Raw genomic sequence first — 14,483 nt, forward strand, 5'->3', positions numbered from 1 at the left:
CCGGGTCGCCTGCTGGCCCCGGAGGCGCTCGGACACGTGTGAGGTGCTGTGAGGAAGATGATGATGAAGGGGTGGCGGAGGTGGTTTTGTGAGTTACAGAAACCCCCGCAGCGCTGCGAGGCGCTTTAGGTGCTCTTCTCCCCACAAGTTTTGGGGAAAAAAAGAGCGAGAATGGGTTCAGAGCGGCGTTTTCCAGTTGGGAAGCGGGACTTGAAGCGCCGGGCGGCCGGCAGCGGTGGGGCGGGGAAGGGCAGCGCCGCCGCCAGCTGCAAGGCAGGAGGGAGGTTTGGGGTGAATTGGGGGGTTTTGGTAAGCCAGGATGTTATTTTAAGGAGAGTGCCCCCACCAACTTCCCCAAAGTGTGCTCCAGGAGGGCCTGGAGAAGGCTGGGTTGTTTCAAGCAGGGTAAATGGAGCTGGGGAGAAAGCACAGAGGGGTAATGAAAATAGCCAAAGGGAGATTGCTGCCAAACCTGGCAAAGTTTGCCCAGCCACGCGTGAACGATGTCAGCTACGGTGCAGGGCCTCGGCTGGGTAAGCTGATGGAGTTCTTGGAACTCAGTGAAGCTTAATACGTTTTACAGCAACCGAGAATCACATCCGAGAAGTTCTTGAATGCCGACAATGTGAAGAAGCAAGTGGAAAAAGTAATAGAGCTTGAGAATAGTCTGGTTCATGAGGGGACAAAGAAAATTACAGTGCCCAGCTAAGACTGGGGAAGAGAGGGGAAAAAAGTGAAGTGAGATTGTGCAGGGATTTCACGTGTTTCAGGAGTTTTGCAAATGTGTCAAGGAAAACAAGTTCATTGAGAAACAGCTGGGGGATAGAAAGGAGCTTTGGGGACAAAGGAAGCTAAATTAATTTTCTTCTTCAGTGTTCACAGAGAGATATCGGGAAAGCAAAAAAAAAAAAATCTTCAGGTGGTTGGAAGATCAGTAAAAGAAATCAGTTTTGGTAAAAGAAGTAGTGGAAAGCTTAGAAATCCTGAAGCTGGCAGAAGCACAGGCTGGAGTGAAGGACAGGCCAATCTGCTTCCCAGAGAAAGAAAAGGCTATAGAGATGGCTTTAATATAAGAAGAAGGCTTGCAAAACTTTTGAGAGATACATTATTATTATATTTTGAAGCATTTTTGCTCAGATACAAGAGAAGCTAGACAAAATCGTTTTGTGATAAGCACCATATATGCCTTTAGATTTTTATTTGAATTTTAGTAGCATTCAGGGGTCTCAGGCATGATGTTGAATCTGTTAAACTAGGAACTGCTTAGCTGCAAAAATCAAACTTCACTTCTTTAGTCAAGGAGATTCTAAAAATAATGGTTCTGTTTTGGGGCTGATGTTTCTGTTCACCATGAGCAAAATAATGGTATTGTTTACTTAATTCCCATTCATTAATGTATTCTTGCTATCTGGTTTGTTTGTTAACATCAAAGCAGTCTAATGCTCTGAAAAGAAAGCTCCAGTCACCGCATGGAAACCCACCTTCGAAACGTAAGCCACCGATAAATGCCTTCAAGAAATGTGCTACAGAAGCCAACGTCAGGGAAAAGGGAAGCTTGCCACAAAAATCTCTTCCTAAGAAGCAGTTGACTGACAACCAAAATGAAAGCCAGAAAAGTAAACCTTTCGTTAAGACATCAAGCTTGTTTAGAAACAACCCTGATATCCCAAAAATTCACAGGTATTCACAAAGGGGAGAGGGGAAAAAAAAATCAATGCCTTGAAATTGAGTGTCTTGAATTCTAGCCCTTGCTTGGGCATAGTAATTGCCATTTTTTTTGTTTCCTTGCTGTTTACATAGATTACTAAAGTATAATTTGTAACCATACCATGTGCTTTGTTCTGTTCTGTTTCCCCAAACTCAGAAAAGCAGTGCAGCAGGTACAAGAAAGTATTTTCACTACAGATTCTTTTAGCCAGTTGGACCTCCATCCACACCTGGTGAGTGGCAGGAAGGCTCTGTGCCTTAACATGCTGTTTAAGGGGTGGTGTTTCTTAGAGGGATGAGAGGTGCACCTTTATTTATGGTACCTTGAACAGGCTCGCCAGTACTTTGTATCACAGTCTCTTAGCTCAGTGTGCTGGCCAGTATCCTAACCCAACCCAAAACACAGAGGCTCAGCACCTTTCACTGTATGCATCTGTAATACCAAAACCACAAAATGCTATTTAGGGGTGCAGTATTTTAATAAACCTGGTATTTCACAATGTACCAGCAATGTTATGATTCTGATAAGCTATTAGAAGGATTCTGAGGACATCGTAACTTTTCCATCTGTCTGCCGTGGACAAGTAATGTAGAGAAGAAATATCAGTCTTCTGTTTTTTGCTGTATCTTGTACTCTAAAAGTAAAAAATGAGACAGCTTGACAATGAAACCTGTTTATTCCTGTTAATTCTCTCCCTAGATATCCACAATAACCACTGTCCTGAAGATATGTAGTATGACCAAGTAAGTAAATCAGTATAAAAACTTTGCACTTCATTGATTGTTTATTATACTTAATTGGATTGTGAAGACCACAGTACTTGTTAGGCTATCCCACTTCCCATCAGGTTTATTTCTTTCAAAATCTGGGACAAGAAATAACTCATAAGTTACATAGCGAGTCATTGTCATAGCTGGAGACGAAACTTTGGAATCCTAGCTTCTAATTTGGTACTGGAATCATAAAATCACCTTTTTTTGATCTATCATATCTGATGTGTATCTGCAGACTTCCCTTAAAACTCATCTCTACTAATGTAGCTATACAGCAGAGGTGAACATGTGGAAATTGGGGTAAACAGTTCTGAAACAGTCAATGTATGTTTAAACCTTAAGTTTCTGTGCTGTGTTGCATCTGTATTTCCTGACTTGTTTGTTTGTTACACAGTGTTCAGAAAGAAACAATCCCTGTGCTCCTGCAAGGCAAAGATGCTCTAGTGAGATCTCAGACTGGTTCAGGTCAGTATCTAGTTGCCAGTTTCCCTTCCTACAGCATTTTAAACTGGATTCCAAATTAAAGAACCAAAACATCATGTTCCCAGTTCAGCTCACAAGAGTGACAGGCTCAGAACCCTGGCGTGGGACTGCCATGGCACAGACAGATGCTGTGCAAACTTCTGTGACAAGCCGGTGCTGGGACTGAATGTTGATGTGCAGCTGCCAGCCATTGCACATGGGCCTGTTCCAAGGCTCGTGCTGGGGATGCAGGGCCAGGAGGCCAGTGGAGCTAAGCAGCACACGCTCTCATCATACAAACTTGTGTGCTTGCTCTACAGTAAACTGTCTTGATGTCACATTTTCTTGGGTGGACAGAGCTATTTCTTTAGATGGATCTTAGTTGGGATACCACCACCTCTTCTTTTTAGTGTAAACCCTCAGAGAATAGTCTGTCAATCTTCCTTTTTGGAAACTTCTTACTTAATTAAAAAATTTCCAGGCTCTGGTTTCAGTTTAAGAATAGCGAGGTGAATGGTACTTTCATTTGCAGGAGTACTGCAATTTCCATTTATTTTTTTTTATTTTTTTGATGGAAACTCTTCCAATTTTCTCTCTTTAATGAAGGTAAAACTCTTGCCTATGGCATTCCGCTTGTACAGTCTTTACAAGGAATGAAGACCAAAATAAAGGTAGGTGCAACTAAATATATTTGCTCTTGATAGTAAGATTAATAAAAAAATAAATTCCAGCTGTTATCTTGTAGTCATCGGTGTCTGTCCTTAAAAAGGTCAAGCAATCTCTTCCTGTATTTGTGAATGTGACTTACATGATCCTCCTGTACCTTTGAGATAATTTAAGAACCATGCAAATATTCTTATATGTAAAATGTTGTACATTCCCCTTTACATCAGAAAAGAGATGGTGGTGCGGTGTTGATACTTGAAAAGACTGTTGATTTTTTTTTAAAAAAGGGGTGGGGAGTGCCTCAAACTGTGATGTACAGGCTTATAGTAAAACCCTTTAGAATTCACTTTGTCAGCTAATAGAAGTGGAAGTGGCCTGTGTATTAGCTTTTTGTTCTCTTAGCAGTCCTCTTGTCTTCTCTGTTTGCAGCGGAGTGATGGGCCGTATGCACTTATATTAGTCCCAACAAGAGAGGTAGGTGGCCCTTTTTCTTTCTGTTTCTGTCAGAAACTGATTGTGTGAACACTGATTTTTAGTAGATGTGGATCCACCAGGGACTGAAGACTGTCCTAGGAAGCATCTTTTTGCCCTGGCAGAGTGTTTGCTCTCTGAATGCATGTTGGTGTTTTTGTTTTCTGCCATACCAAAATAAGTCAGAAGACTTCTCTTAAGGTTTCCTCATGCAGCGAGATCTAATTTGGGAGAACTGGAGAAACTCTCTAGGTCAGTGCATGGGGGGAAGAAGCTTGCCTACTTCATACAGCAGGAGTAAGGAAAACCAATGAAATCAGCTTTGCAAGCGTGGAGGTTTATACAAACACTTTGCTTATAAAGCCCTTTTTTCAAATCCAGAAGTGAATGCTGAAGATGAGGCTACCAAGAGTTGGTTTCTCCACAGAACTCTTCTATTTGATTTATGTTATTTGCAATTGCAAAAGCAATTTCAGAGGAGGGTATCAACCTTTTTTGTGCATGTCAAATGATAATAACTTCAATGTAGAGAACTGATTGCAGGTATCTAGTTTGGGGCACAGTATTTCATGCAACCTGCAGTGCAACAATATCTCAGCTCAGTTCCATGAAAGGAGAAAGCTCTGAAGCTATTTAAATTTTTTACAGCAGCAAACTCAGTGCCTTGCTAGGATGCTGTGTGAATACTAAGCACGTAGGAAACTGTTCATAAGCTTGTTTAAAGAGCTGCCAATGAGTGTGCTTATCAAGATATCTTGTAATTACAGGTGGTATTACTTTTCTTTCTGTTGAAGGTAATAGGCTTTCTTGAGAGCTTGGCAAATAGTACGTAATGTGTAGTCAGAGCAATTAAAATAGTTTTATTCCCATAACTAAGCCCTGGTCACATACCCGTGTTCCATGAATGAGTCAGGGTGGCACCATTGCCTCTCAGTCTTCCTCATTGCCACAGCAGCAATGTCTGTTGGACAGCACATGAAACCCAACAGCTAAATGTTTCCTACTGACCAGACATTTACCTTTGCAAGCTTTGTATATCCCACCTCTGGTTTGCTGACTGGGAAACGGAGAGGTAGAAAGGTCCAGCGGCATGATCACTCTGTGGGTCAGGTGAGGGGATAATGTGGCACGCACCGACTGCCAGAAGATAGTGTTTTAACTGCTGGGCTGCATTTCCTTTTCATAGTGTTTCGTTTGGTTGGTTGCGTTGTGTTTTTTTTTCTGTTTTTTTTTTTTTTTTTTTTCTTCCAGAAACTGTGCAGTTTTCCTTTTTACTCTTCTAGTGGAGCAAAATCTTTTGTGGTTTCAGCGTATTTTTTTCCCTGGGGCATTCAAAGAGGCTTGCAGAAGTCTGTATTGTCCTGACAGCTGGCTTGTGGAGTTGAACCAATAGAGGGGTTTTTGAACAGGTCCAAATATAATAAAAGAAGGATTATTTAAGGGACTAAAATAATAGGCAGCTTGTAAAAGAACAGTTAGGGACATATTTAGGATTCTGACAATATGTGGAGCAGACATCCAGACATCTTACAGATTTTTGAGGCAAAGAGGGGATTGCTGTCCGTTAGTAGGCTTTCTCAGAACTCACTTTCTTGTGTTGAATTCCACAGCTTGCAATCCAGAGTTTTGATACAATACAGAAGCTACTCAAGGTAAGAATTCAGTTCAATTTTCTTTCTTTTTTTTTTTTTCCTTTGAGCCTCTTCCTGTAAGATGCTAAGCAATTTCAGTTCCTGTGAGTTCAACTGGGTGCTTAAGGAAATCCAGCATCTGTCAAGATCTATGGTCCTGCAAGATAAATCTGTCTGTCTTTAAACACATTTAAGTGTGATTTTCTCTGTGGCATGTTTTAAACTATTAAATGATCAATAAGCTGATTAATTCTGGCACCTTAATTACATAAGTTTTCAAAAACAAGTCTAGTGATCTTCATGCTAAGTTTTTAGAAATAGCTGCCATCATTTCAGTCTGAGTTATGAATGAAAACTCTCACGATGACAAGTACCATTTTACTGAAACTGTTACTAGACAGATGAATTTCAGATGGGGATTAGAATTTAGGTGAGCCACTTAGCCGTTTGAATGGCTGGAGAAATTAAAAGGCTTTTGAAGATCACTACATGATAATATATTACTTTTATCTGAGGCAGGGTATCTTAGCATGGAGCTAGAAGGGGTCTAAATGGTTTGTCTGATCCATCTTCCCACCCCATCTTCTGTTGTTCTTTGAAATAATAAGGCATCTTCCAAATCTTTGTAGTGCTGGAATTATCATGTCAAATTTTACTGTGTCGTGGTGAGGTTTAAAGTACTTGAGTCTTCTCGACTCTTGACCTGGAACTCCAATCTGTTAATATTGAGCAATAGTAGTCTGTCAAGACCTTGAGCAATTGAAGGTGGTCATCAAAGAATGAAGTCCAGATTGCTCCACACCCTTTAATTTTTCTCTTTGTTACCCGTAAATGTGTAGCAACCATCAATTGTTACAGTAACCCAAAAGAGACTATTTGGATCACAATCTGATTGGAGAGTGTAACTTGTGTAATTACTGAGGGAGAAAAAGGCTAGTTGAGCTCTTCTTGATGCAATTACTCTACTGCCAACTGCTGAGATTATATTGGATGGATCTTGCTAAGACATCTTTCTTATTTCAAACCTGTCCAAGGAGCACTTTTTGTTAGAAACTGTTTTGTTGGAGTATTTTTGGCAAGCGGTGACCCATGCAAACTTAAGCCTATTTACCAGTCACGCATTTGTGCAATCCTTGCAAGCTGTGCTCTGCGTCTGTCCTGCATTTCTTGTCAAGTGAGGCGATGACAGTCCTGTGCTTTGATTATCTCCCCTGTAAATATCGGGCAATATTGGACTCGGTGAAGAGTCAGGCCTCATTAAAGTAAATGGCAAAGACTCCTGCCAGTATCAATGAGACTGATATTTAATGTGCACATGGTGGCTGTGTGCCTGTAGATCTGTGTAGGTACAAATATACTTTATAGGTCTGGTGTGTTGGGTTTTTTTAATCTTTCTTGGCCACAGGAGGATATTGCTTAAAGGCAAGATGAAGGAATAGCGTTGTAGCTTGTCTTTGAACATTTAGGTTACATGGGGAGAAGGGAAAGAAATATTATTATGTGAGTGAAAGCGGTGCAAAAGTGATTGCATTTCTATTTTCTAGACAACGTGGGAAGCAAGTTACATGCCTACAACCAGAGGTGCCATTGATATTTATCTGTGGGTGAGAAAGGGCATATAGGCTGTATCTGTTAGATCAAATCAGGCACGCACTGCAGTCAGCTCTGGTCTTTTCTCTTTTTGCCCAGAAAAATCATTTGTTGGATTAGGCTCTGTCTATTTATTAAGAAGAATCTATGTTGGTCTTGCTTTTCCTTTCTGTAGCCGTTTACCTGGATTGTGCCTGGAGTGCTAATGGGGGGAGAAAAGAGAAAATCAGAAAAAGCCAGGTATGAAACCAACTTCTTAAATTGTATTTTGGGTTCTTCTGCTCTACAGCCTTTTTCTCTGCTACTCTTCTTTAGAGTACTTTTCTTGGTGGGAGAAAGGATTGTGAGTTTGGATCAAGCTGTGATCCCCCTGGATCTTACACAGATACAGTGACTGGGTCAGCAGGAAGTATTCACTTTCCTCAGTTGGATCTATTTCTAAAATGTTGATGAGCCTTTTGAGATGATGATTTCTCGTGTTGGTATTTTTTCTTTTCTGACAAACACCTGTATTTGCTTATCTCCAAGTGCCGTCTACAGTATTTGTTATGGGGGAAATTGCTTTTTGGAGAAGAGATTTCCTGGTGTTAAAAATCTTTCTTTTCTCTTTTCAAAAATTGATTTGTAAGCCAGTAAACCAAAATGGAATTTTCATTTGTCTGTGTATAAGCATCCACAAAAAGAAATTTATTCTATGCAGTAAAAAGTACTCAGTTAGAATAGAAAACTGAGCTTGCGTGTTTTTTGTTTTTTTTTTAATATTATTAATATTTCTTTCCACGTTGTCTGTATCGCTGAGTATGCCACTGTGAATATCAGTGATGATTAAGGGTAAAATTCAGCTGTGCAAGAAATTACAGTTTTAATCAATGAGAAAGTACTATTCCTGCTAATTTTACTATGTCCGTGATTTTTTTTTTTCCCTGTGTAGGTTCCAGCTCTTCATTCTGGTTTCCTATTCCACAGTCACTTGTAATATGTGTTTTTGTTTTTAATCAGATTACGTAAAGGGATAAATATCCTTATTTCAACTCCTGGTCGACTGGTTGATCACATCAAGTCCACAGAATGTATTCATTTCCGTCGCACTCAGTGGCTCATCATCGATGAAGCAGACAGGTAAACTTCCAGGTGTTCAGATATGGAAAAGAATAAAGACACTCTCTGCGTCTGCATTAGATAATACATTAAAAAAAAAGTTCTTAAGGCATTCATACTTAGTGGCCTCAGCTAAGCCGCAGATAGATGTCTGAGATTAGGAAGAAATATCCCCTTTGGACAGATTATTCTACAATTCAATTGCAGAGATTCGCTGAGTATTCTGACATGTTTCAGCCTGTCAAAAGTTGAAGGTAGAACATAAAGCTAGATGGGCCAAAGATCTGATCAGCTTTAGCACTTCTGCTGTTCTTAATTGGCTTATGTAGCCTTAAGACTTTCTTCTCATTCCTTAGAGCATCTTTCGTCATCTCGGTTGTTTTTGTAGGATCCTGGACCTGGGCTTTGAAAAGGATGTGACTGTGATACTTAATGCTTTAAATGCTGAGAAAGAGGCACGTCAGAATGTCCTGCTCTCAGCCACACTCACAGAAGGTAGGTTATAGACGTGTTGTATTTCTTTTAGCTGAAAAATTCACAGGGAACTGTGAAATAGCTTGTTGAGATTTATTATATTATGTCCCATTCTGAAGTCCTTTGCAGAAGTGGAATAATGCCTATTGATTTTTGTTGGGTTTATGGCACTTCTTCATTAATGGAATTTCTGTCAGGGTATATACTTACATATGTCACACACTGCAAAGTCACCATGAACCTGGGAAGCACTGTTTTTGTTTGGTGTTTGTTTTTTTCCCTTATGGATGCAGAATTAAGGCAGAACAGGGCAGCTGCTGTGTGATTTACTCAGTATTGTACAAGAAGTCAGTTGCTGAGGCAGGAGTTGAGCCAGGCCTAGTGACTCTTAGACTCTTTATAGAGCAGAGATCTGTTGTGTTTTTCCACACACATCATTAAAAAATGGAACTGCCAAATGCTGTCTATCTGGATGAGACATTTCTATCATGTAAAATAACAATTGGCTGAAGCAGGGCTTGTGTCGCTTTTGGTGGAGTCTGCAGCAACTAAACCTGGCTGAGCCCTGAAAAGTCTGTAGATGTGGAAGAGTTCTCTCAGTGTTTGAAGCATGGCTCATGAATTCCTTGTTTTTCCCAGGAATTGCATTAGCTGTTCTGTATGTGAATATATTGCCACCCCCTCCAGCAGCACTCCAGATTGGGCCTCATGTGTTTTTAATTTTCTGTGGTTTAGGTGTGACACGGCTGGCTGATATCAGTTTGAATGATCCCATCAGAATTTCCATAGCAGATGAAAACCAGAAGAGTCTCAAAGCAGCGTTACAAGCAGATAGTAGTCCGTCAAGCTGTATGGACCAGGAAAACTTTGCTGTTCCAGAGCAGCTCAAGCAGTATGTCATGATGGTCCCCGGCAAATTGAGGCTTGTCACGTTAGCAGCTTTTATCCTTGAGAAATGCAAGGTGAGACTCTGCTTGCATTTATATTACTAAGTAGCCCTTTGCACTTTTTCACTCCTACATCTCTTACTCTGTCAAGGATAGCCTGGATTAGATCTGAAGCTTTGAAGTGCATCTAGTGTAGAGGGAGCCACAGGAGAGCTGAGGTGTTCTTGCATCTTTCATGCTGACAGTGAGATAACTGCAGCATGTTCTTGTACTACTTCTGTGGGCTTAGCATTTGGTGTCAAACCTCTTAATATACCCCGTTCCTGGATAATTTTATCTACAGAAACAGAAGTCACAGAAGTATCATGAGATCAGGGAATTGGGAGAGGTGTGTGGGAAATGGACACATGCAATACTTTTTTTGTTTCCTTGCAGTTTGAAAAGCGACATAAGATGATCATCTTTTTCTCCAGCTGTGAACAAGTGGAATTCCACTACAATCTCCTTCTAAATGTCCTTTCAGGAGGGCTAGAGTCTGAACAACCTAAACATTCATCTGTCTCCTCTGTGCACTTAGAGTTTCTGCGACTGCACGGCAACATGGAACAGGAAGTAAGCACTATCAGAATGTCAGGATACCCGGTTTTGTTCCTTACTCCCTATGATTTATTTTGTGGTTATTTTGGGGTGGAGGGCAGAAGAGAGGACAGAGAGTCATTTCACCTCTGGGGGCCTCATTCTTCCATCTGTTAATGAGAATAAGAATATTGTCCTACTTCTGGAAAGTACTTTGGTAGCTATATCTGAAAAACACAGCTGAAGAGGCAAGAGGTGTTATTTCAGCAGGCTGAGGCAGCCGTTCAGTATTCCCAGTGGGCACGCTTAAACCATTTATGTATCCGTGGTTCTCTCTCATGCAGTCAAGAAAGGCTTTTAATGCCAGAGGCAAACCTCATCCCAGCCCCAAAATGTTACTACCCGAGAAGTTGACCCTACTGGCTTTAAAGAACGGTGTCTTGACAGCCTGTTCTTTTCCCTGAGATGGAATAATAGCAATATAACGGTGATTACCCCAAAAAATGAGTCTAGGTTTTAGCAGAGTGGGATAGGATGGAGAGCTTGGAGTCTGCTGCCAGGAGAACAGTGTCGAGTAAGCTGTCACTGCAGCTTTTCCCTCAGTAGCTGAGGGAGCTCCCTTGAAAATTCAGCCCCAGAACCTGCCCTTGGTCTGTGATGGAGAGAGCTGCTGCTTCACTCTCGAGCTGCACAGCAGAGATGGTAAATGAATAGATCTCTTCTGAGGAAGCAAGAGGTGAAGAGCCATTGTTTTTCTCACTCATTCCCATCCTGTGGAGACCAGAAACATGTGCTTTGCTGTCCCTGCATTCTGGCCTTTCCTCAACCTGCCTGCCTGAGTGAGCGAGCAGGCCTGGTCTGGCCCAACTCTACCCTGACCAGCTGTTAAGGCAACAGAACACCACTAAGTAGCTGGCACCAGGGGAAGGGTTTTGCCTTTTTAGTACCCAGTGTGTAATTAGTGCTTGATGTCTTCAAATTAAGAGCATTAATGGAGCTAAATTGTGGATCCCATATGGTACTGCTGAGCACGGCTGCTGTCATTGTCAACAAGATACAGCGTGCTCTCTTCTTTAATTTTTGTCAGCAGAGGGTTCAGTGTGTCGGCAAGGCCCAAGTTTCCCTTCTTTCCTAGAACAATTCGTCTAGCTGGGAGTCAAGTACATCAAGCTTCTCTATCATCAACATAGCAGCCTGTTTGCTTAACCTCTAGCTAGAACTCTGAGGAGGAAGGCTTGGAACATAGAGACAAGGTCATTTTGGCAGGAGGAGGAAAATGGGCCAGGAAGGAGACCGGGATCATGTGTCAGAGGCCGCAGACAGTCTGAGCTCTGAAAAGGAAAAGAACAAACGGAGTAAAATCAAGGAAGTGTGAGTGTCTGTAGGTGGATGGGTGTTACTGGCGAACGCTCAGACCAAATGCTACTGAGGCCTTTGGTTGCTGGTGCTCAGAGGTGGTGTAGTGTGACAGCAAAGGCGGTTGTATCGCCATGTGGGACCACCTGAATGAGACATAATTGTTTAATTGTTACATTAGATACTTCACTTTAGGATTGATTGTAATGTGTGTACACGCTTAATTTTTCTGCTCTAGGAAAGAACAGAGGTCTTCCAGGAGTTCCTAAAATCCAAGACCGGCATCTTGCTTTGCACTGTAAGTAACTTAGAGTCACTCTGCAGCTCCATGATAATGGGCCTGCCTGGTATCTAATGGTAGAACAGAGAACTTGGCACTGAGCTGTAATTCCAGCTCACTGTCTGACCTTGAGGAAAGTCGTCTCCTTTTTCTGTGTTTCACGTTAAATAAGGACTGGTGCCCTCTTTGCAAACTATTGTGTGATCTTTTGCTGTAAGACACCACAAGCAGAAAAAGTGAGTGTCATACACAAGAGCCTCTACGTGTTTTGCATGGCCTTATGTTTCTGCAAAAATCTGTTCATTTGAAGCTGGAACCTTGCCCTCTATGCGCAGTCAATAGAAAACAATCCTAATTTGTAGCATGCTCCGTAACTGCCAGGTAAATTGGATGCAATGTAATAATTCCCATCTTAATGACTACCCCAAGGTTAAAAACAAAAACCTGCGGGATTGGAAGGGAAGCCCAACCAGAGAACGGTGTCATTAGAAATGCACACGCTCTGCTGCTCTCCATGCTTTGCCCTTCAAGCTTCCTTCAAGGGTGCTGACGGAGAAATTCTTGTCCTCTACTGAAGTTTGCTGGCACCCTTGTGTTGTGGTGGCACCTTCCACTTCTCGTTTCTGACCTGTCGGTGCCACAGCTAGCCTGCTGCAGTGGTGCAGAAGGCTGCACGATTTGCTCTCTAATAGTGGCAGCTGTTGATCTGAAAATGTGTGAATCTTGGCGATTTCTACCCACCGCAAACTTGTAAATTACAGCGATCGGGAGTAATTAGAGCTGAGAAAACCTCTCTAGCTCTGAAATGACTCCTGTTCTTGCAGCACATTGTTCTTAAAGGAAACTAGTTGCAATTTTTTGCAGAAACTGGGGGCTGAATTTTATCTCAATTTCATGCCCACAGTATGAACTAGGACTGCCATGCATATAGGAGTGTTTGAGGTAGCATTGTCAATTTACATATTGTATCACCTGTAAAAATGCACTTCTTACCTTCTTGTCTTGGTCCTGCTTGTGTGTACGGTCTTTACAATGATTTGGTCAAGGTCAAAATGTATTTTTGCAATGCATAAGTGTAACTATAATTTGGTTTCCCTGTGTATGGAGATAATACTTCAATGTCTCAGTCAAGGAGGATAGCAAAGCTTAATCATTCACTGGTGCAGATGAAGTATTTTGAAGATAAAAAATGTCTGATAAATGCTGAATACTAAACAGCTAAGCTTTGTTATCCTTCATTCACGTTCTGTCTATAACTGAGAAATTTCAGGGACATCTCTTGTTACTGAAATTTCACTCAGTATCTTTCTAAACTCATTAAATTGCTCAGTTTTAGACAAAGATAAAATAGAATCATTGCAATTGCTCCTGTGTCTTTTATTGGGATACCAGTTCCTGGTTGAGACAATTTGGAGGGGAGATGCAGCCTGTAGCAGGAAAAATACAACAGGGTAGGAAGAAAGAGGAGTTAAATAAAGAAATCCCAGTGGATGGGATTCCCCTCTTGAGACACTGGAGATGTGGCGTGATTTCCTGCCGTGCCACAGACTCCGTACGAGTGGATGTGGAATTGTGATGACAAGGCAAGTAGTCACATCAGCTGAGCAGTGGTAGTTGTGTGTTTGCTCCTGACCTGCCATAAATAGGAGGTAACGTGAACTGGCCGTGCTCGTGGTGAGGAGAGTGGTGTAAGGCGATGCATTTATTGTCATCTGACTTCATTGCAGTCTGAGCTGTTTTGCATTTATTGCAAGGCAGGGATGCAAAGCCCGACAGTTACAGTTCCTGTGGCTCAGCTGGCGCATGGTTAGCATGTTAAGCGCAGTAAGTTGGATGTCGAAGTCCAAAATCTCTGTGCTTCAGCTCCCCATCAGTAAAATGGGGATAGTAGCACTGCTCTACCTTACAGAGATGTTGGGAGGACAAATGCATTGAAAGCAGGAGGTGGCCTGTTACCACAGTAATGGGGACCATATGGACACCTTAATATAGAGATACACTTTGCACTAGTCCCACATTACAGGTGCCTCCCCAACGCAGATGTCCAAAGGGCAGCCAGGCACTGTGACCACCTCCTGCCTCCGAGGGCATTGCTTTTTTCTGACACTTTTTTTTTTTATCATATCAGCAAAAACCTTCTGCGGTAAGATGGTTCCGTTCTCTTCGCTGCGAAACAGTGACTAGTGCCCACAAAATTTTGAAAGCTGGCTCACAAAAGAGCAACACAAATAATGTTACCGTCCTTTCCTTGTCCCTTATGCCATGTTCTCCACCCATCTTTCCGCTCTAGTAAGCAATGGGACCTGCTGTTCCTTTTATTAATTTGCTCCATGTCATATGTATATTAGTATATTGTATAAAGTATTTTTGCAGGCAAAATAAGCTGGCAGGCAAGAAAATAAAGAAGGGCTGTGTATCTCAGAGGGTCTCATCCAGATTTATTTCTCTCTCCTTCGCTGAAGTTCTTTGCGGCTTCCTTTGGGATGTGCCTTTTAAACAAGTTCATCTCTT

At 41.8% G+C, this 14,483-nt stretch overlaps 1 protein-coding gene across 5 annotated transcripts in view; it reads left to right on the forward strand.

Annotated features, from left to right (window-relative positions):
- DDX31 (DEAD-box helicase 31) overlaps nt 1-14,483 on the forward strand; it is a 46,415-nt gene that overhangs the window by 259 nt on the left and 31,673 nt on the right. For 2 of the 5 annotated variants that reach the window (XR_011804031.1, XM_072025381.1), the window contains exons 2-14: nt 1,433-1,680; nt 1,865-1,940; nt 2,408-2,451; nt 2,876-2,946; nt 3,550-3,614; nt 4,039-4,083; nt 5,691-5,732; nt 7,477-7,541; nt 8,301-8,420; nt 8,788-8,894; nt 9,609-9,835; nt 10,196-10,372; nt 11,931-11,990. Coding sequence is in view for 4 of the 5 variants with exons in the window: in XM_072025381.1 (XP_071881482.1) it covers nt 1,433-1,680; nt 1,865-1,940; nt 2,408-2,451; nt 2,876-2,946; nt 3,550-3,614; nt 4,039-4,083; nt 5,691-5,732; nt 7,477-7,541; nt 8,301-8,420; nt 8,788-8,894; nt 9,609-9,835; nt 10,196-10,372; nt 11,931-11,990 (1,347 nt within the window). In the remaining variant the exon portion in view is untranslated. Of the gene's footprint in view, nt 1-488; nt 534-1,432; nt 1,681-1,864; nt 1,941-2,407; nt 2,452-2,875; nt 2,947-3,549; nt 3,615-4,038; nt 4,084-5,690; nt 5,733-7,476; nt 7,542-8,300; nt 8,421-8,787; nt 8,895-9,608; nt 9,836-10,195; nt 10,373-11,930; nt 11,991-14,483 lie in introns of those variants that run through there. The other 3 variants (XM_072025383.1, XM_072025384.1, XM_072025382.1) reach the window with 3 other exon arrangements.

The sequence above is a fragment of the Anas platyrhynchos genome, chromosome 18 (assembly GCF_047663525.1).
Source record: "Anas platyrhynchos isolate ZD024472 breed Pekin duck chromosome 18, IASCAAS_PekinDuck_T2T, whole genome shotgun sequence".
NCBI lineage: Eukaryota > Metazoa > Chordata > Aves > Anseriformes > Anatidae > Anas > Anas platyrhynchos.